The 22,024-nt window shown below is 48.7% G+C and overlaps 1 protein-coding gene across 1 annotated transcript; it reads left to right on the top strand.

Annotated features, from left to right (window-relative positions):
* The first annotated feature begins 9,633 nt into the window (after nt 1-9,633).
* On the top strand, nt 9,634-22,024 carry Klf11 (KLF transcription factor 11). The gene is made up of 4 exons (XM_052186042.1): nt 9,634-9,850; nt 12,073-12,324; nt 13,416-14,349; nt 19,420-22,024. Exons 1-4 carry the CDS (start codon nt 9,809-9,811, stop codon nt 19,698-19,700), a joined length of 1,509 nt encoding a protein of 502 aa, XP_052042002.1. The 5' UTR covers nt 9,634-9,808; the 3' UTR covers nt 19,701-22,024.

Below are 22,024 nucleotides of genomic sequence, written 5' to 3'. Positions count from 1 at the left end.
TTAGGCAGCTGCCCAAGGCTACACAGCTTTTCAAGTCTTTCATCTGTTTGGTGGACAACAGCCTTGGGGAATTATGTCTAAGAGGTGGCAGGGTGGTTTGGGTGGAGAGGCATCTAGCTGTGGGACTTGCAGTCACTAAGCAACAGGGACCAGCTACTTCCAGCTGCTAGGTCTCCCTTTCTTCCTCTCTCTGCAAAATCAGCAGTCCCCGTGATGACTTCTGGCCCAGAGCCTCAACAGCTTTGGCAATGGTGAGACTCAGGAGCTCAGGCTCTATTGCAGACCTACTAAGGTTCAAAGTGGACCTACAACCTGGGTTCTCCATGTCTTCTCTGCGCAGGGTCATAGGTCTCTTCCTAGGCTCACATCAATGCATTGAGCTCACCCTGTGTGAGGAAGTCTCTTGCTAAGAGATGGAAACGCCGACAGGGAGGCACATTCATGGCAGCAAAAATTCACCTCCAACCCCTGGGTGGCCCTTCCTGTCCCTTGATACCCAGATCAAACGAGCACCATAGAGAAACGCCCAGCTGCTTCTCTGGGACTGACTGATCTGGTCCCGTTTGCTGCCCTCTGTGGATGGTGTGTCTTGTTTGTGGGTTAGTCTCTCCAGCCTAATGCTGAGCAGCTTAAGGGCAAAGAGTGAGTTTGAATTCTCTTTGTCCCCAGACCCCTCTCCTTCCATGCCGGCCATGTGCTTGGTCCCTCAGAGAAGTCTCCAGGAGACTATGATACTCTGGCTCTATTCCTCCTCCCGTTCCCTCCCCTCCTCATCCCCTCTCCTCCCCTCTTCCTTCACACCTCCCCCTCCTTCCTCCCCTCCCCTCCTCCTTTGCCCCTCCCCCTCCCTCCTCCCCTCCTCCCCTCCCCCTCCCATCCCCTCCTCCTTCACCCCTCCCCCTCCTTCCTCCCCTCCCCCTCCTCCCCTCCTTCTTCACCCCTCCCCCTCCTTCCTCCCCTCTCCCCTTCTCCTCCCCTCCCCCTTCCCCCCTCCCCTCCTCCTCCCCTCCTATTCCTCCTTCTCCTCCCTTCCCCTCCCCTCCTCTTCCTCTCCCTGCCTCCTCGTAAAAGACAAGCCTCAAAGGGAAAAAGGGAAGGCACCCAGCCTGGAGACACACAGAAGGAAGGCAGAGGTTGTTTGTCAGGATGTAGTCACCTACAGTAGGTCCCTGGGAGTGAGTCTTCTGGCTGGCAGTAGCTACAGGGCAGGAGTTAGCAGCCAGAAATTTGGGGGAAGAAAGCTCTGATTGGGCGAGGAGGTGGTTCCCAGGACCATCATTCAGATTTGTTTATTGTATTTATGGGTGCACTGGAACTGTCTTCAGAGATACCAGAAAATGACATCATATCCCATTACAGATGGTTTTGAGCCACCATGTGGTTGCTGGGAATTGAACTCAGGACCTCTGCAAGAACAATCAGTGGTCTTAACCTCTGTGCCATCTCTCCAACCCGGTGGTGGTGTTTTATTCCTCTGTACCTCAGTTTCTTCACATGTAGCATGCAGCTTAAACAGGGGTGGGGGATGGGGGTGGGAGGGGTTGCACCTCGGCACCCACACAGCACTGGCCTTCTTCTGCTGTTCGATGCATGTCTGTAGCCTGAACCTGCTTTGCATCAACAGCTACATCAGACAAAGCATCCTTGTGATTTCTCTCTGGAGACCACTAGACCTCAATTTCCCCATTTGCAAATAAGTGGGCTGACCTGGATAGTAACTGTCTTAACTACCTCTATGAACCTCTGTCTTCCATCCCCAGGGCCTCCGGGGAGGAGCCAGGAGCCTGGGGTCTTTAGCAGAAAACACTAACCCCTAACCAGTCTCCACTGACAAGGTGTTCAGGCAACCAGAAAGCCAGCCATGTAACCCAACCCGCTCTGTGTTCTGGATTTCTGCTGCTCCAGGTCTGGTGAGCGCCACTCAAAAAGAAATAGACTAACAGGAAGATTGGGTGGGCCCAGGCCTGTCCCAACAGCCCTCTTCTCTCTAGCTCTGTTCCACTGTCCCAACAGTCCCTCAGCTCTCTAGCTCTGTTCCACTGTCCCAACAGCCCTCTTCTTTCTAGCTCTGTTCCACTGTCCCAACAGCCCTCTTCTCTCTAGCTCTGTTCCACTGTCCCAACAGTCCCTCCGCTCTCTAGCTCTGTTCCACTGTCCCAACAGCCCTCTTCTCTCTAGCTCTGTTCCACTGTCCCAACAGTCCCTCAGCTCTCTAGCTCTGTTCTGCAGAGCAGGCTAGAGCAGGGAGAGCAGGCTAAGAGCTCTGTCCCAGGTTGGTCTCACAGCTGGATCCCCGGCTCATCACATGTGGAATGGGTCTCTGAGCACACCTAGGTCAAAGATTCCCAGGTTCCATTTGTCTGACCACAATATTGCAGAACAGACTTGGGAGCTGTCACAAAGTGGTTACTCTTATCTTTCCCAGGTCTGGATGTCATATATGCCATCTGTGACTTCCATCTTGCCCCAGACTATAAGGCATTTTAGTAGGGGAAAAACGGAAAGACCCACTCTTAGAATAATAAACATTCCTAATATTTTTTTTTGTTTCAGTGCGAGGTCTAAGATAGAGGGGTCAGTGTCTGGGGATGGCCTTCTTGCCATGTCACCCACGGCAGTGGGCAAAGAGAGAACAACAAACAGAGCCTGGTGGGGCCAAGGCTGCCACTGGCTAAGGGACTCACCGCCTCGCCCACTCCTGGAAGGGGAGAGCTCTTGTAAAGGCCCCACCTTTGAATGCCACCAAAGATCAAGCTTCCAACACACGAACTTTGAGGGACCTGTTCAAACCAAGCCTAATTTGAAAAACAAATTTTAAGATGAAAATTCCATAGTAGGGATGAAAAACTCGGTCTCTGTCCTTGTTTTTGCCTGTTCATGACAAAATCATGAACACTGACAATTTGACCATAGTTCAGAGCTAATTAGAAACCCAAGGCAAAGGCCGGGTGGAGTTTCACACACCTTTAATACCAGCATTTGGGAGGCAGAGACCAGAAGATCTATGTGAGGAGCTCAAGGCCAGCCTAGTCTACATAGTGAGTTCCAGGACAGCCAGGACTACACAGTGAGACTATTGAAAAAAGAAACCAGCCGGGCGGTGGTGGCGGTGCACGCCTGTAATCCCAGCACTCTGGGAGGCAGAGGCAGGCGGATTTCTGAGTTCAAGGCCAGCCTGGTCTACAGAGTGAGTTCCAGGACAGCCAGGGCTATACAGAGAAACCCTGTCTTGAAAAAAAAAGAAAGAAAGAAAGAAAGAAAGAAAGAAAGAAAGAAAGAAAGAAAGAAAGAAAGAAAGAGAGAAAGAGAGAAAGAGAGAAAGAGAGAAAGAGAGAAAGAAACCAAGCCAAACAAACAACAACAAAAAGAAACCCAAGGCTAACCCATCTCCAGATCTCAGGCCAGAACTCGCTCAAAGAGGAGACCTGTCAAGCTGACCCAGCCCTGGTAACACCAGGACCCAGAAGAACCAAGTTTGCTATGTCAAACCAATTGTGTCCAGTTGATTTGAACATCCTCACTGGGTTCTCGGTGGAAGGGACAGCCAATCTTGTTACCTTTCCCCTGTCTGTGGTTGGTTTTCCACCCTTTGTCATCTAATCAAATATGGATCTTACCAGAACACCTGTCCCCAGGAGGCCAGTAGGTGGCTTTTCTTCAGAGATAATTCAGATGGTGGAGCCCCGAGGACCAACCTAATCTCTCTGTTCCCTCCCGTAGCTCCAGCCACCTTCCCCCCCCCCCCCCCCCCCCCCGGTTTTGAGACAGGGTTTCTCTGTGCATCCCTGGCTGTCCTGGAACTCACTCTGTAGAACAGGTTGCCTCAAACTCAGAAATCCTCCAGCAGCATCCTTGATCCCACAGTACTAGCCATGAGGCAGGCCCTTGCTCCTGCTCAGGACCAGCATCCTATTACCATCCTCTACCATATCCCACCAAGGGCTGGACATGTCTACCTCATTTCCTTTGCTTCCCAAAATATGCTTCCCACAGCTTATAAATGTGCTGAGTGTCTACTCCAGCCATCCAAGACTCCTTCAACAGTCACTGACAATCAAGGCAGCTTTTCAATAATGGGGGAAAAGCTGGAGGCAGACATCAAAGAAATCCCGTGGATTTTCTGGACTCTTTTTTTCCCTGCTAACTTAGTAAACATGTGTGGGTAGAAACCCATTACTTAGCTGGGTATGGGTAACACATAGCTGTAATCCCAGCTCTCTGGAGGCAGAGGCAGGAGGAGCCACAGGTTGAGGCAAGCTTGGGCTCTAAAAGTGAAAGGGTGGAGAAGGAAGCAGAGGAGAGGAGGGGGAGGAGGGGAGGGAAGAGAGGAGAGGACGGGAGAGGAAAGGAAAGGAGAGGAGAAATTCTAGAAGGCCCAGCCTTACTAAAGTTACTAAGGAAATGGAAAACTAGATGCTAGGGAGATTGATGGCTCAGTCAGCAAAGTGCCTGCAATGCACAGGAGACCTCAGTCCAGATCCCTAGAACCCAAGGAAAAAGAAAACAACAACAACAACAAAAACAAACAACAACAAAAACCCCAGGTCTGGCCATGTACATGTAATTCCAGTACTAGCAAGACAGAGATAGGGAATCCCTCCAGTTCAATGGCCAGCAGTTGGTGAACTCCGCATTCAGGGAGACATTGTCTCAAAAAATAAGGTGGAGAACTAATGACAAACTCTCCCAACACCGATTTTACTGCACACACACACATGCACACACAGTGGGGATCTGGTTTTACAGTGACCAGTGGGGGTAAATGGTCATAAGAACATAAATAGGGGAACTTGACAATATCTTTCTGGGTTACATGTATGTATAAAGTAATTTGTGGTTGTGCACATTTGTAATCTCAATATAGTCTGTCTCAGAAGAATCAGGAAATCTTGGTTACGTTTGAGGCTAAGGCAGAGGAATTGCCGTGAATTCAAAACTAGCTCAAATTATATAGCAAGGTCCTGACTCGAAAAGAAAAGAAAAGAAAAGGAAAGAAGAGAAGAGAAGAGAAGAGAAGAGAAGAGAAGAGAAGAGAAGAGAAGAGAAGAGAAGAGAAGAGAAGAGAAGAGAAGAGAAAAGCCAGGCAGTAGTGGTGCATTTAATCCCAGCACCTGGGAGGCAGAGGCAGGTAGATTTCTGAGTTTGAGGCCAGCCTGGTCTACAGAGTGAGTTCCAGGACAGCCAGGGCTACACAGAGAAACCCTGTCTCAAAAAAACAAAAGAAAAACAAACAAACAAACAAACAAAAAACAAAAAAAGGAAAGTGCATGTGCATATATCAGGACTTTTATAGCAGTTTTATTCCTAATAACACCAGACTGGAAACAATACTAAGATCTAACACTATAGCAATAAGGATTTCTAGAAGAAAATAAACACAGGGCCTAGGAAGATAGCTCAGTCAGAACAGTTTTGCTGCCCAGTAAAAAGCCTGCACACACTTGTAGTCCCAGCACTAAGGAAATGGCAGCTCCCAAGGGCTTGCTACCCAGCCAGCCTGGTCTAATTGTCCAGCCCCAGGTCCCAGTGAGAGAACTTGTCACAAAAGACAAGGCAGATGGCTCCTGAGGTGACACCCCAGGTGGACATATGGTCTCCGATGCATGCACACTGATACATGCACACCCACAAACATCTACAAACAACTCCACATACCTACACATACAAAACCCCACTCTATGTAACAGCATATAAGTGAAGGAAGCCAGATCCCAAATTTCACATGCTGTAAATTCTCTTTTAAAGGTTTCAAAACACACACACACACACACACACACACACACACACAAGTAGTCAGTGCTCATAGAGGCCACAATAAGGATTATGCTGGTCAGGGGGTCAGGGAGGTTGAAATGGTGATTTGAGGAAACTCCAGGTCTTCCGGCTTCTGGGAATAGTGTTTCTTTTTCTGGCTGTTGGTGGCAGTGAGTTCATCCTGTGCAGACTCACTGAGCTGTGCATATATCATTTGTGCTTTCCTGTAACCATGCTATGCTTCAGTAAAATCCACAAGAGAGGGGCAGTGGAGAGGGGAAAGAGAAGAGGGGAGACAGAGACCCCCCCCCCAAGGCAGTTATTCCCTGCTGAGAACCAACCCTGGAGCTCTCTTTGCACTTGGGCACACAGTAGACCAGCAGCAGGATGGACTGGGAAGCGGCAAGCAATCTAGATGTCCTGGTTATTCAACCGTAAGTGTTAAACAATTCATAACACATCCATAATGGCCTGTTATTTAGCCATTATCAAGAACAGGGTTGATTTTTATAGACCGATGTGCAATAACCTCCAAGACATAATGTGAGGTCAACAGGCAGGCGCAGAAGGTTCATAGAATGCGACCCTCTCTTCAGGACAATGTGCACACATATAGACTGTAAGCACGTACAGGGATTGGGCTTTCTGGCCTGAGGTGCACTGCTCTCTCTAAAGCTCTTCTGCATAGCTATGTCCAGGCCTACCTGATGGATGATACTGTCTCTCAGCATTGGGTGACAGGGGTCTTATGAAGTCATTTAGCTCATAAAAAGATCAATGTCTTCTTGAATATGGGTAAGGTCAGGAGCTGGGCAGCAACGGAAGCCTGCTTGACTGTCTGGAAGATGGACTGGGTAAGGGTAGGCTTGGGAGCTTCTGCCCTAAAAGCCGTGCTCCCAAGAATCCCTGCTGCCCAGGAAACATAGTCCGAGTGAGAGAAGTTCCTGGTCTCAGGAGAGCCGTTACCTTTTCTCCTGTAAGAACGAAGCAGGCAGACAGCAGGACTTGGGTAAGGTCACACTGCCAGACAAGTGATTTGGATCCAAAGCCCAAGCACGTGGGTTTGTCCTGAGCAGTTGCCAGGGAGCCATACTGTAGACTCAGAGAAAGCAGCCTCCTGCTTCTCTCCAGGCAGAAGAAGCATCTGGAAAGCAAGCGCAGAGCCTGAAGTTCTGGATGGAAACACAGGGGTGGGAGCAGTTGGGAAGCAGTGGAGAAAGATGGGGTTCCTGGGCATTGGGGTCAGGTCTGGAAGAGTCAGGGATTCCCGGGTAAGTTTGAGAGTCCAAAGGTCTTGAGTATAGGTCTGGTACACTGTCCACTTTTGGAAAATCCTTCTGGTGGTGAGAGGCAGTTGACAGAGTGACAGTCTGGAGGTAGGAAGTTTTGCTGGGAAAAGGTGGCGAGCATTCAGGTATGTCTGTGCAGCAGCCTGGGCGAGGGGAAGGGTGAGGAGAGGAGAACAGTTGGAGTGATATTTTAGAAGAAACGGTGATGTCATTAGTGAAAGAACAAACACAGGAAAGGGAGGAGCTGAAGGTGAGCCTTGTTAGTAGATCAAGAGGCAGGATGGCCAGGGGCGCCCTGCTTGAGTGAGGACATCAAGTTGGGGTAAATACAAGTTCACTCCCATGGATGCTGGATGAGAGAGAGAGGTGCCTGTGAGGTGCTCCGTACGGAAGCCAGCAGGGTCGACAGGGCTGGTGTAATGTTGACTCATTAAGTCAACAGTTACTATGAGCTGACATGTGTAAATCAGCCACGCTCCGCATCCCAGAAGAGACAGACAGTTCACAGAGACAGAAATCCCGCAGAGCATGCAGAGTGGGTGAGGAGGTAAGAAAGAGACAGCAGTGAGGCCATGAGGTCAGCCTGAGTCCACAGGTATGCTGGGAGAGGCTGCCAAGGGAGACGTGCCAGTAATGTCACAGCAAATACTGAGCCCAGGAGACAGCGGTTGATGGGGCAGGTGACCTAGAGGAGCCCTTGACGCTTATCTTATTTTTGTATTATGACAACACATCTGAGACCAGGAAGTTTTTATATATATATATATATATATATATATATATATATATATATATATATATATAGTGTGTGTGTGTGTGTGTGTGTGTGTGTAGACTGGATGTTATCCTCCGGTGTCATTTCTTAGGAGCCACCCACCCTGGTTTTGTTGGATTTGTTTAAGACAGAGTATCTCATTGGGCTGACTGACCAGTGAAGCCTAGTGTTTTCTTCCTGTCAGTGCCTCCCCAATGCTGGGATTACAGGTGTGCACAACCACGCCTAGCTTTTATTGGGTTCTGCAGGTTAACCTCCAGTCTTCTTGATGCAAGCTCTTCACCAACCAAGTCACATACCTCCACTTCCTGTGTAAAAAGTCCATTCTGCTCCTAGTTTCGCCATCCAGGAAGACTCGTTCTGCGCACCCTCTGATGTGTGTGTGGGGGTCTTCCTCCTGGATTATGACACAGTAGTGTCATGTGGTCAGGTAGAGTGAGCAAGCTAGCTGGTCTCTCTTATTTTCCTAATCACCCTTCAAAGGCTCCCTCTCCAAATATTATTAGCATATTACTCTGGAGATTATTCTCCAATGCATAAAACCATATAAGGGAGAGAAACTGGAGAGAGCTGTAGAAGTGGGGCCACTTCAAAGTTTGAAGATGCCCTTCTGGACGTTCGTTGCATGGGGCGGAGGCAATACAGGCAAGGGTGAACATGGGGGAGTTGAAATTCAATGGGGAAATGAAGCAAAAATAATTTAAATAGGCCCGAGTGGAAGACTAACTCCATTTATGTTGATTGCCCCGGTAGTTAGACATGTGAATTCACTCTTAAACACTCACACTTAGTTTCAACAAACTCCCTCTCTCTTTGGTCCCCTTAATCCCACTGTCATGCCCGTGTAAAATTGTGAGGAATCAGGGTTGCTATAATCCTTAGGCTTCACCAGCTTAAGGCCAGGCTCTCTACCTGCCTACCTGCTCGATTGTCTGATAAAAATAGGCAGGATAACGCCCAACTCCTGTCCCACTCCTATCGGCTATGACGTTCCCACACCTCCACGGGTTTCAAGGCTCTGCAGTGAGGCATGAGGGGGCTAGCAGAGGGGTGTCCTATTGCTGCACTGTAGGTTGGAGGGGGGGAGGCACGATACTGCCTGCATGACCTCTGCTCTTCAAGACTTGTGATGAGTACACTTAAATAACCACACCTAAAGACCCAAGAGGGAAAATGGGTACGCAGGATTTGGGTCAGCTCTTACATGGGTGGCCTTTGTATGGCTACTGGGGAGGACGCGCAGACCTCATTAGGTACTTGTCAGGTGGCTGACTACAGGCTGTAGCAGATTAGAGTAGTAAGAGCTTTTGATCTGGCGCCATGCAGGAAAGAGCGGAAGTCGTCCTTAAACCCAAGCAGCTTTCAAGCCTCTTCCTGGGCAGAGGTGCGCTCCGAAGAGCCAGCGACAGCTTAAAAGAAATTAGAGACGGGGTGAGGCCGTCCCTGTGAGTCCCGCCAACCAGATCCGTATACTGCGTGGGGCCAGCACGCGACCTCTGCGAGCAGCCCCTGCGGCAGGAGAGGACCTTACTGCGGCCGACTGCCGCAGCGCCGCCGCGCCGCCGCCGGGACCTTTCCCCTACTTTCCAGGCCTCACGCCCCGCCTCTAGCCCGGACCAAAACACGTGCCGCCGCCCGCCCCGCCGGATCACGCCGCAGCCAGGCTCCGATCACGCGCCCCCCCGCGGCGCCCATTGGCCCGCTTCTTGCCGGCCTGGCGCCGATTGGCTGGCGTCAGAGGGCACGCCCCCAGCAGGGAGCGGTGTATTTTGGTTTGCCCGCGCGCCCCGCCCCGGGCCGCTCCCTCCGCGGCGCCCCGCCTCTCCCGCGCCTCCCGGGCGGCGCGGAGGCAGAGCCGCGCGGCAAGGAGGGCTGAGGTGCGCGCCGGGAACAGACACTCGGGACAACGCCGTCCGCCGCACACGTGCAGCCTCCGCCGCACGAAGAGCTCTTGCCTCGCAGCATTGCTGCCTGCAGGCCGTACGGCACCATGCACTCGCCGGGCTCCACCGACTCGGGCGACGCGCGCGCGGTACGTGATGGGGCTGAGCGCGGGGCGAGACAGGGGACGCGGGAGGGATGGCGACTTCTCGCTGCGGTGGGGACTGCGGCTGTGCTCTGGTCGGGAAAGGGACCGGGAGGCTCCGCCGGGTCAGGGCGGGGAGGGGGGTGTGTTAGCGCGGCAGCCAGCCTTCAGCTTTGTCTCTTGTCCGCTGCGGCCCCGCCCGGCGCGGCTATTTCCAGCCATGACGTCACCCGAATCCAGAGGAGGACCGCTGTTGGATGTGGGCGCGGCTGGCGGGAACTTGGGGGCGGGTCAGGGGCGGGGCCAATGCATGGGTGCAGCATGAGGGGGCGTGGCGAGAGCGGCTAGTAGTGTAGGGGCGGGACCAAAGCAAGGGCGTGGGCTGGAGCGCTTGGAGGAGATGCTGGGGAGCTAGATGGGACCAAGGAGAAGGGCACGATGAAAGCACCTGGTAGTAGTATAAGAGGGGTAAGGGCGGAGCCGAAACTGGAGAGTTTGGTGAGAGCCTCTGTGGGGCGGGGCCAATATAAGTGCTTAGTGAGAGCTGATGGGGGTTTATCTAGGGGCGGGCAAAGGCTAAGGCAAAGGGTGGGAGTGTGGTGAGTCTGGTGGGAGTGTAGGGGAAAGGGCTGTGGGTGGAGCCAAACTAAAGGTGTCTCAGGAGGGTGTGGCCAGAGTGCAAGGATGGGGTTATGATGGAATGAGGTGGAGCAAGGCAATTGTGTGTCTTGATAGGTGAATAGGTGTAGTTCGAGTAGGTGTGTCAGCCTGGCTTAGTGGGCTTGTTGTAGAGCTGGGCAGGTGGTAGGGACTAAGTGAGAAGGGGTGTGGTAATGGGATTTGGCAGGAGTGTAAGGCTTGGGTCTAGGGACTGAGTGAAGCCATGGCAGGGACCTCTGTCAGAAGGTGTAGGGTGCAGAGCAACAGAAGCTGAAAGAAATGTAGGAGGGCAGAGAAGTGGTGCAGAGCAGGTTTCTGTCGAGAACACAGCGCATGGACTCAGTGCATGGACTCAAGGGACCCTACCTACGCATCCTTTCCTAGTATGGGGCTGGACAGTCCACCTGATGGATCAAAATGAAAATATCCTCCCAGGAGGTCGTCTGGCCCCCATGATGCTGGATGAGCCCCTTTGCAAAGCTAGTCTCTTCGCCTGTTCACTGAAGGGGAATCTGGACAGACAGGAAGTTTTGAAGCTCAAAAAATATGTATGGAAATATGTGTCTGTAGGTTTAAGTTTCTCTTTTGGAAAGGAAGCATTCCAATCCCTTCCAACCCCACTCCTGGGTGTAAAGGTGACGTGGAATACAGGACGAGATGCCTTTCCCGGATTGTGGTTGAGCTTTCTCACGCTGTTCCTCTCACCCGACCTCGTTGTCAGTAGTAACAAGTGACTTCATGTTTCTTCATCTGCTGAGAAAGTAGACAGTCACCATGTGCTGCCGTGGAACCTAGGTTCAGCCACTGGGAAATTAAGCTTGGGGTAATGCTTCCTTTTTTAGGGACACTGCTCTGGTCCTTTTGAGCTAGAAGATCTCACCCACCAGCTAACTGGCTGCTTGGTTTCATTTGCCACGTTGTCTTTTATCTTTCCCATGATCCCTTCCTACTAACCACTTTGGTGTATACCTTTAGAGTTCATCTTCATCATTTCTCCAAGGGAAATCTTGAAATTAGTAACCTGTTTTGTTTTATTTTACAGCTGTGGGGATTGAATTTAGGCTCCTGCATAAGGGAGTCAGGCATTAAAACTACTGAGTGATAGCCCAGCCTTGAAACCTTTTTATGAATCAGGGGTTTTTTTTTGTTTGTTTTTGTTTTTTTTTTTTGTGAAAACTTGTTTCTTTTTGTTTGTTTGTTTCGCTTTTTTGGATTTGGTTTTTTCGAGTCAGGGTTTTTCTGTATAGCCCTGGCTGTCCTGGAACTCTCTGTAGACCAGGCTGGCCTCAAACTCAGAAATCCGCCTGCCTCCGCCTCCCAGAGTGCTGGGATTATGGGTGTGCACCACCACCGCCCAGCTGTGAACATTGTTTCTCAACTAAGCCCAATCTTCAGAGCTTGGAAGCAAAGTTATGTTGAGAGTCCCATTCAGGTCTTTTTATTCCAAGACAGAGTCTCTTGCTTGGTTAAGGGTGCAGCACGTGTCTGTGGTACATCCACTTGCCTGTCAGGGTTACCATCCCTTCATTCTCCTGAACTAAGAAGCCACTGTGTTGTGCTGCCTTTAGGCTGACATCATGGACATTTGTGAGTCGATCCTAGAGAGGAAGCGGCATGATAGCGAAAGGTCCACGTGCAGCGTCCTGGAGCAGACAGACATCGAAGCTGTGGAAGCTCTTGTTTGCATGAGTTCGTGGGGTCAAAGGTCCCAGGTGAGACCCCTCACGCCCGTCTCTGATTCCGGTGATGTCACTACGGCTGTGATTATGGACACAGCTGCACCTGATCTACCAAAGGACTTCCATTCATTTTCGACTCTGGTAAGAGGAGGTGGGGGAGAGAAGCTTTTTTGTGAACTGCCTAGAATAGCTTAGGTAACATATGCTGAGGAACTTGTGAGAAGATTAACGAATGGTGCTGGCCAGGACGTTGGTTGCCTATACTCCTTTTATATGGATGCCAAAGTGTGGAAACTCCTCTCTTAAAAGTGTTTTCTTTTCAATGGTGGGACATAGCTTGCTGACAGATGATCAGGGACAAAGCCTGTAGGTGGTGGCAGAAAGGTGTATTATGCCAGCTTTCTGGGAGTCTTAAGGTAGGGTCCTGAGTTGTCCCAGACTAGGATGAGGATTTATAGGAAACAAGAACACACGCACTCTGACATCAGATAACCTTTAGCTTAGTGGAGACATGTCACCTCTGCCTTCCCGGGACAGCCAACTAGTGTAATTTGGAGTTGGTAAATCAGTATTTTATTTTTAGGTTTTAACTTACAACACCGACAAAAGTGCCCCCTGGCTGGAGAGGTCAGGTCGTAGATTGCTAGCAATAAAGCTAAGAAAGTGATAAAGCTGAGGGGTGACTGGCCTGGGCAGGAACTTCTGTGGAGAAGCGAATGGAAGGCAGAACTGGAGGAGTAGGTGGTCGTGAGGCCTGGAGGGAGTATGGGCTGCGCATAGTAGCCCCTCAGGGTTTCAGGCTTGGGTTTTTGTGAGGTGGCTGACGAACTTCTGGGAGCCAGCACAGAGAGGCTTGGTTCAGGAGAATCAGTCTTTTCTTGGTTTAAGAACTGAAACATCATAAAGAGCTTTTATTTTAAAGTATGAATCTGTTTTATTTTTGCAGTCCTTGTAGTTAAACTACTTATTTCAGTAGCTATGTATGACCTAGGGTAGACACCACCCTTCCTTCCGACAAGACATAGGCTTGTTGGAAAGGGACAGTCCATATGGGGAGAAGTGGGAACAGCAGAGTCGCCAGAGCGCCCTTGGGTCAGCTCAGCGCTCACAGGCAGCAGAGCAGTGCAGGCAGTGGAGCAGTACAGTCAGATCATTCCCTTGCAGCTCTTTTGGCCAAAACAACCTTTGATGTGGTGCTTTTCTTTCTTTCTTACCTTTTTTATTTTAAAAAGTGTATAACTCCTCCTCAGAGCCCAGAGCTCACAGAGCCATCAACAGGGACCCTTGTTCCTTCCCAAGTAATTAATTCCAAAGGATGCATGGTCACCGCCCTCCCTCCATCCTCTCCTGGGGGCCCCAGAACACTGAGCAAGAGGGAACTGCTGGAGCCAGCCTCGGGGTCCTCCTGCAGGGCTGTGGTGACGAGTGTGATCCGTCACACTGGGGAGAGCCCTGCTCCTTCGTGCTTTCCAGCTGGTCCAACTCAAGAGCAGCAAGCATCCGGCAGCAGAGGAGGGCAGGAACGGTTGCTGGACCACCTCGAAGCCTTGCAGGACACACGCTTGGCAGATGGTTTACTCGTCACTAACTTGGTTTCCTGTCAGCCTTGCTTGTACAAGTCTGGTGGCCCGTTCCCTACTGACAAAGGCCAAGAGACAGGATGGCCCGCTGCTGTTCAGACCTGCTTACCAAAGAATCCTGAAAGTGACTTGTCAAGGAAAACCACTCCTCTTATTTCGATCCCTGTCTCCAGTCCCCCTGTCCTTTGCCAGATGATCCCTGTGGCTGGACAAAATGGCATGTTCTCAGCTTTTTTGAAGCCTCCTACCCAGTTGCCTGCAGGGACTGCCAAAACCATCCTACCCCAAGCTGCTTCAATGTCCCAGCCTGTGTTCATGGGCCCGCCTGTGCCTCAGGGAACCGTGATGCTGGTCTTGCCACAGAGCACCTTCTCCCAGCCTGTTGCCTGTCCATCCAGTGTCATGGCCATTGGAAATACCAAGCTGTTGCCCCTTGCCCCTGCACCAGTGTTCGTTGCCTCCAGCCAGAACTGTGCCCCTCAGGTAGACTTTTCCCGAAGGAGGAACTATGTTTGCAATTTCCCAGGCTGCCGGAAAACCTACTTCAAAAGTTCCCACCTTAAAGCTCATCTTCGGACTCACACAGGTAAGTTAAGTCCGGTTCTTCCTCCCAGCCCCATCTCTCAGAAGTAAGACTCAGACTCAAAAATGTATTTACAAATACCTTGGCCATATAGCTAAGCTCTATTCTGACTAGATCATAACTTAGAAAACCCAGTTATTCTAACTTGCATTCTGCCACATGGCTGCTTACCTGTGCTCAGGCACCATGTCTGCTTCAGACTGATGAGAATGTGTAGTTCGGTTCTCAGTAAACCAGCTCATTTCAAGTGCATGTGGCTGTGGCTTCCCTCACAGCGAGAGACTATAGTAGACTTTACCTGGTGAATCTCATGCCTGGATCTATCCCAGAATTCTCTCTCACCAGATGTCCAACCTCCTGTTTCCTACCTAAGCCGTAGGCCATCAGATTTATTATTGACAGGTGCCACATCCATAGAGACATAAGATATTCTTTCTGCAATGGGTTGCCTGGTGTATGGGAGCTCAGGGGAAGAAAGCTCCCTCGGCCTCCTTTAAGAGAGGCAGGTACCTGCTGGAGAAGGGAATGAGGCCTTGTAATGGCTTTAGGGTACTCTTCACCTGATTACAGTAGGCATCAGTTAAAATGTCAGCGTGACTTGTAGGTGTGTTCAAACCATCAAAGTTCAACTGTAGAGTGTTTTAAGAGTATAGGGTTTTGGGTTTTTTTTTTTTTTTTCCTTTGGTTTTTTGGATTTGGTTTTTTCCAGACAGGGTTTCTCTGTGTAGCCCTGGCTGTAACTCACTCTGTAGACCAGGCTGGCCTTGAACTCAGAAATCCGCCTGCCTCTGCCTCCCAGAGTGCTGGGATTACAGGCGTGCGCCACCACCGCCCAGCTTGTTTTTATTTTTGTTGTTTGGTTTGAGACTATAGAGTTTTAGGTTGAAAAGTCACACAAGAAGTTGTAATAACCTCCTGAGTTTATTTTGTAAACATTCTTTGGCTGTTAGGATAGCCACTAGTCACATGCACTTGAAAAGGGGTGGTTTGACTGAGAACTGCATTGCACATTCTCATTAGTTGATGCTTTACACTCAAACAGTTTCAGGAGCTGGTGACTGCCATGCTGTCCATCAGGGACACTGAGAGCCACCTGGCAGGAATCGCTTGGTGGAGTAGAGCAGGCATTTCTTTGGTACTCTGTGAGTTGATGTGTTTGGCATTTTTTTTTTTTTTTGGTTTTTCGAGACAGGGTTTCTCTGTGTAGTCCTGGCTGTCCTGGAGCTCACTCTGTAGACCAGGCTGGCCTCGAACTCAGAAATCCGCCTGCCTCTGCCTCCCAAGTGCTGGGATTACAGGCGTGCGCCACCACGCCCGGCTTGTGTTTGGCATTTTTTTAATGGTCCCGTGGTTACATAGTCTAGTCTTGTTAAACCTGACTTGAGAGAATCACGTATTTACATGTAAGCACATGTTTAGATGAGACGTCTGCAGTAAAGCATGCTTCCTAAACTCAACCCTGAAACATCGCCCCTTGGCCCCATTAGGATGTCTAGATCGAGGACTATGATCCAGGAAAGGCCTGGAGAAGGTTCCTGCTGTAGCTTTTTATTTCAAAATGGGTTAATATAGTCTGGCTTCTAATTAGCACAGTGTATACTGGCCATGGCAGACTCCACTTTAGAACAGTGTGCAGTCTGGTACGCAGACATTCCAGAAAGAATTGTTCCTTCATATGCTGGAGCCGACGTCGGCTTTAGGATGTGGACCTTACTGCCGCCCTGGACTTGTCTCCTTGTCAGAGCAAACACAGACTCTTTTGTTCCCACCTATCTGTCATTTCCACACATCAGCCTCAGCCCTCTCCAGTTCTGCCTATCGATCCTTTCAGGGCCTGCCCCACATCAGTTGAGTGTTTGTTGATATCCGTGTTCTTTGACCATGGGGGTTATTGTGTCTCACCGCCATTTCCTTTGTTTCTTCATTTATGCTTTTCCAGTTTTAGGATATCATCATCATCATCATCATCACTACTACTACTATTTTGGTTTTGGTTTTGGTTTTTTAAGACAGCGTTTTTTTTCTATGTAGTCCTGGTCATCCTTGAACTTGCTCTGTACACCAGACTAGCCTTGAATTTAGAAATCCACCTGCCTCTGCCTCCTGGGTGCTGGGATTAAAGGGGGTGTGTCACCACACCCATTATGTTTCTGTGGGTGTGTGGGTGTGTGCATGTGAGTGCAGCGGCCTATAGATTTAACCCCTGGAGCTGGAGTTACATGTGATTGTAAGCTGCCGCTGTGAGTCCTGGGGTCTGCTGTGGGTCTGCTGCAAGAGCAGCGAGCACGCTAAATCGGGGAGTCCTTCCCCCTTGTTTTATCATCACTTATCTAAACTGGATACAAATTCCCGGGGTCACACTCATAAATGACGGTCAGCCACCTTTAGCAAAGTTGTTGTGGTAGCTGCGTCGGATGATGGAGTGACCTGTGGTATTCACGTGGGTGGGCTCTTTGGCAGGAAAGCCTCCATTTTCTGCTTGTTCTATCTAGATGAACTACACCAGAGCACAGACTGCATGTTTGGAGGGGTGACGGGACTCCATGTTTACTCAGTTTCCCTAGGTAGAGATACTGACAGACCCACAAAACCTAAGATAGAGCCAGTTCCTTCCATGCTTCTCAGAGAAGTAAGTTCAGTTTAAACAAGTGTGAGGCTCCGAGGCGACCGCTGCTTTTGCCATTCACCAGCTCTCCGAGGAGTCTTCCGAAGCAGGGAAATGTCAGGTGGGCTTACTTCAGATTGTCTTTCAAGTACTCCTTTCAACCGGAACACTCTTTAAATGGAGAAGGTCAGGTGAAAGGGTACACCATTTTGGCTGAATACAAGGAATCTGGTAAATCACGTGCCAAGGGGCTGGCATTGTCTGTGCACCCCTGGGCATTGTATATGTTACTGACCGTGGGAGATCAGGGGTAGGATGGGCAGCTGTCGGCATCTGCTTTTGGATGTTCTGATGGTGTCTAAGACAGTGAGAAAGAATATATCACCAAGCTCCAGGCTCTGGAGCTGTGAGTCTAAAAGCACGTGCCACTATCTGTAGGATCTTTCCAGTTTGTCAGAGAACATCACCTAGTGCAGCAGGGTTAGTAGGCCTGAGAGCCTGCTTTTATAACAAGGCTACTACTGGGACTCTGTTAATCTATAATTCCAGTGCTCAGGACCCAATCAGTGATCAGTGATCCTACTACCTCTTAAGTATCTGTGATGTATGACTTCAGAATTACATTTCCAAGGTGTGAAGTTTGGGGTCATAATAAAACCACATTTGTGTGGTTTGATTTGCTTGTCATGGAAAATTCTGAAATCCACAGACTATGAAGCCTCGCTGCTGGATTTTCTGTTCAACTCTGAGATCTATCAGAATTGGTGTCTCTTCAGACCTATTATTTGCTACATGCTATATAGGAAATCCAAGGAGACAGATCACATAGCAGTGCGTAGCTGTCTAGCAAATCATCTCTCATGCATGCAGTCTATGATTGTCATGGTCAGGCATGGAGACTTCAGGAAACAGAGAAGGGCCTGATCCTGTGCTGGTTGGAACAGGAGTTTGTTGAAGAGGGTATGCTATCTATCTGCCTGAAGGCTTCATGACTCTGAGGCACTTGTTCTAGAGGTCAATAGGCACTTAAAGCTTCTGACTAGAAAGGCTCTATTAGAAAGAGAACACAGTGTGGTGGTGTATGCCTTTAATCCCAGCACTTGGGAGGCAGAGGCAGGCAGATTTCTGAGTTCGAGGCCACCCTGGTATACAGAGTGAGTTCCAGGACAGCCAGAGCTACACAGAGAAACCCTGTCTCAAAATACAAGAAAGGAAGGAAAGAAGGAAGGAAGAAAGAAATAGAACACAAACTTTGCCATCTTCTAACTCTGACCTGTGTGGTGGTTTGTATTGACTGTCATCTTGACAGGCTCTAGAATCACCTAGTAGACAAGAGTGGCCTTGAGGGAGGGTAACTAAAGTGGATTCCAGATTGGATACGGGGAGAAAAGAAAACTGAGCAGCAGATTTCATTCTCTATGTCTGGACTATGGACAAAGTATGAGCAGCTGCCTCAGACTCGCCCACCGTGCGCTGCCGCTGTGGGTCTCTGCCCTCCAACAGAGCCCGACCGAGCTCTTGCTTAACTTGCTTCTGTCAGCACCATGGAAAGTAACTGATGTAGTCTGTTATTTATATTCCTTATCAGTGTGAGAGCCAATGATTATAAGAAATCTTAGAACGCCTTGGAAGGACTTTTTTTAGGGTGTGTACAACTTGTCCTGAGAGAAAGAATTATTTCTTTAAAGAACTTTTCTCCCACATCTGTGGATGGTAGTCACTTGAGTGCCTACCTAGCATGGGCAGAGCTCCATCCCCAGCATATAAAACTGAGGATGCACACTTGTAATCCCAGCACTGGAGAGGTAGAGTTAGGAGACTCAGAGTTTCAGTGTCCTTCCTGCTACATGGGGTGTTGGAGGCTATCCTGGTCTTCATGAAACCCTGTCTCTAAAAAAAAAGCATTTTCCAGAGATAGGAAGATCTCTCAAGTTCTCAGCCAGCCTAGGCTATACTAAGCAACACCCTATCAAAGAAAAAATATCCAGGATGTTAATCCCAGCACTTGGGAGGCAGAGACAGATCTCTATGGGGTTAAGATCTAGTCTACATAGGGAGTTCCAGGACAGCCAGGGCTACATAGTGAGCCTTGTCTCAAAAAGTCTTCCCCAAGTATAATAGTTGATTTGTCTTTTCTTATTTTAAAATGCTTCTTAAAAGCCAGGGACAGCAACATGTGCCTATAACTCCAGCACTTAAGTAAATTCCAAGTCCCAGACCAACCTAGGCCACATAATGGCTCTCTGTGAAGCAAAATAGATCTGGACATGTTAATTTTTTTTTTTTTGAGATAAACTCAAAATCTGTAGCCTTTGGCATATCACATCATGGGGTAGAAAGCCATGCATTGTAGAGGGCTTGCTGAGCTGTAAGCCACCCAGGGCTAGCACAGACCTGTGGGCGACACTCAGGGACGTCTCAGTCAGGTGCTGAGTGTGCACATTTATTTCACTGTGCTCTTCCACCAGGGGAAAAGCCTTTTACCTGCAGCTGGGATGGCTGCGACAAAAAGTTTGCAAGGTCAGACGAACTGTCTCGCCACCGCAGAACTCACACTGGAGAGAAGAAGTTCGTGTGTCCTGTATGTGACCGGCGCTTCATGCGGAGTGACCACCTGACAAAGCATGCTCGTCGTCACATGACAACCAAGAAGATCCCAGGCTGGCAGGCGGAGGTGGGCAAGCTGAACAGAATCGCCCTGGCAGAGAGCCCTGGGAGCATCCTTGAACCCTTGCCAGCCTCTGGCTGAGGCATCCTGTGGCATCCGTCACCTGTGGGCTTCTTGGAAAGCCTCTTCAGGAATGGAACCTGTGTGTTCCTCTCCAAAAATAAACATGGTCTCTGGGCTATTGAAGTGGGGAGCTGGTTCTGATGGAAGTATATTAATTTTACTTTTCTGGTTGGGACCCTGTTCAATATCTTTTGTAGTTTCAGAACTCTTATCTGTCTCTGCCTGTCTGTTTCTCTGTGTGTGTCTCTCTGTTTCTGTCTCTGTCCGTCTCTCTCTCTCTCTTTTGTAAGGAAATGGAAGAAAATTTGATCTAAATCACCAGCATTCAAACAAATATTTCTGCAATAAAGTTTACAAGGTCTGGGTTTTTTTTTTGTTTTTTGTTTTATACCTTTCTATTCATGTTTTGTAGAAATGTGACAGGGTACTAATTTTTATACTTTTTATAAAAATATTTATATTGTGCTCAAATCACCAGTTTGTGGATAGAAAATTTTACAGTCTCCTTTTCCATGTTTTATAACAAAGTTTTGTAATAACCGTGCTTAAGAGTAAGCCTGGTAGTTAGAAAGAAACAAAATAAGTTTGTTACCAGCCTTTTATAGTGAATATTTTAGATCAGAACTGGTTGAATAAAGAACTCTTAACGGGAAAAATAAACTTTGTAGTTAGCTTCTTTGTATCAGTTTCAGGGGAAATTCTAGCAATGGATCCTGTAGCCCACAGAACTGAAGTTGTGCATGGGTAGAAGGAATCATATGAGTCTGATGTCCCAGTGGGGGCTGTGCCCGGGTCTGCCTGGACTGCTGGCCAGCTGAGCAGGGGCGGATGTGGGATGTTGACTCCTGGGCCATCAGTCTGCTAAGAGCAAATGATCCCATGTCCAGTCTGTATTAAGTACCAAAACCAAGAATATAGACACAAACTTTGTAGGTTGCCCAATGTCTTCTGTTGTGGTTTTGTACTGCATGCTAGATTGAGTGACCGCACAGAGAAAAGGAAATGTCTTTATTGGTTGGTTAAACGTCCCGCCAGAGTGCAACTTCCACAAAGCAAGGCCTTTGTGCACAGTCGGCTCTAGGGTTTGGGTGCCTCTCTTTTTATGGACAAAACACTGAGAAATGTGTTACTAAATGGCAGTGACTGCCACCTAACTGCTTTTCCAGTCATTGTGTGTGAAGGAAATTATTTTGCTCAAACAAGACATGGAATGGGGATTTTGTAGCTTGCCTGAAAACAGATCTCGGGCACTGCTTTTTACACCTCATGAGCATGTGTCCCGCATCCAGGTGATCTCTCTCTCTCTCTCTCTCTCTCTCTCTCTCTCTCTCACACACACACACACACACATACACATAATGGTTTTAGTTAAATTTTGGGAAGCTTGGGCAATATAGTGTGAGAACAGGTATATTGCTCTGTTTGAGCAGCCTGAAAATATTTTTGTGTGGTATGTATTAGGTTTTATATTCACCTTTTAATCATTGGCATTTAACTTCATTAACTGATGGCAAGGTTGAAATATTAAACAGTTAGATAAAATGAGGTGTTTGTGTTCAGGTCTTTTGAGCCTTCTGTAACCGTTATGTGGTCATATATTGTATGCTACTTGATCCCTGTTAAGCTGCCTTTGGTAGCCGAGTTCTATATGTACGTATGTTTAGGAACTGTCCAGACAGCTCTCCAGGCAGTCTTGCTATTGTCTTTCAACATAGTGGAGTGCAGGAGAACTAACTATACGTAGCTTATGTGTGTCCTGGGCCTGTGCACCTGTCTTAAGTCAGCATCCACAACTGTGTTAGTGATAACGACATCTAACGTGAATGTCTTTTTTTTCATTGTAACATGCAGAGAGATGTTCCTTGTCATGGCATTTCTGTGGCTAACAGAAGGCCCTGGAGTGTTTGGTTGCTCATCACAGAACTTTCTCTGACCAGTATTGTTTCTAAATGGCTGATGTGTTGCAATACCATTAGGTTTCCATTTCCTAATTAGATTAGAAACCCCTTTTCTGAAAGAGCCCCTAACATTTGTCTACTGAAAGACTAAGTTGGAAAACAGTTCCTATCTGAAAAGGACTCCTGAGCCCCAGAGTCCCAGGAGTGGCTGCTCCCTTGAGGCCCTCCCAACTCCCCACAGCGTGGTGGTGACCTCTGCACTTTATCGCTTGAGAAATTCTTGATTTGATTTTTTTTTTTTACTTTGTTGAGCCTTTCAGTAGTTTTAGTAATGAAAATTTAAATGTTAACTACTTTTGTTTTATGTAACAGGCTTTGATTTATTTAAGTGAATATGTGTAATGTAACTTTTTTTTTCTTTGAATTGTATAAAACTCTCTTGGT

This window comes from Apodemus sylvaticus, chromosome 6 (genome assembly GCF_947179515.1).
Source record: "Apodemus sylvaticus chromosome 6, mApoSyl1.1, whole genome shotgun sequence".
NCBI classification, from domain to species: domain Eukaryota; kingdom Metazoa; phylum Chordata; class Mammalia; order Rodentia; family Muridae; genus Apodemus; species Apodemus sylvaticus.
Note: the sequence above shows the minus strand (reverse complement) of the source record. Positions and strands in the feature narration are given on the sequence as shown.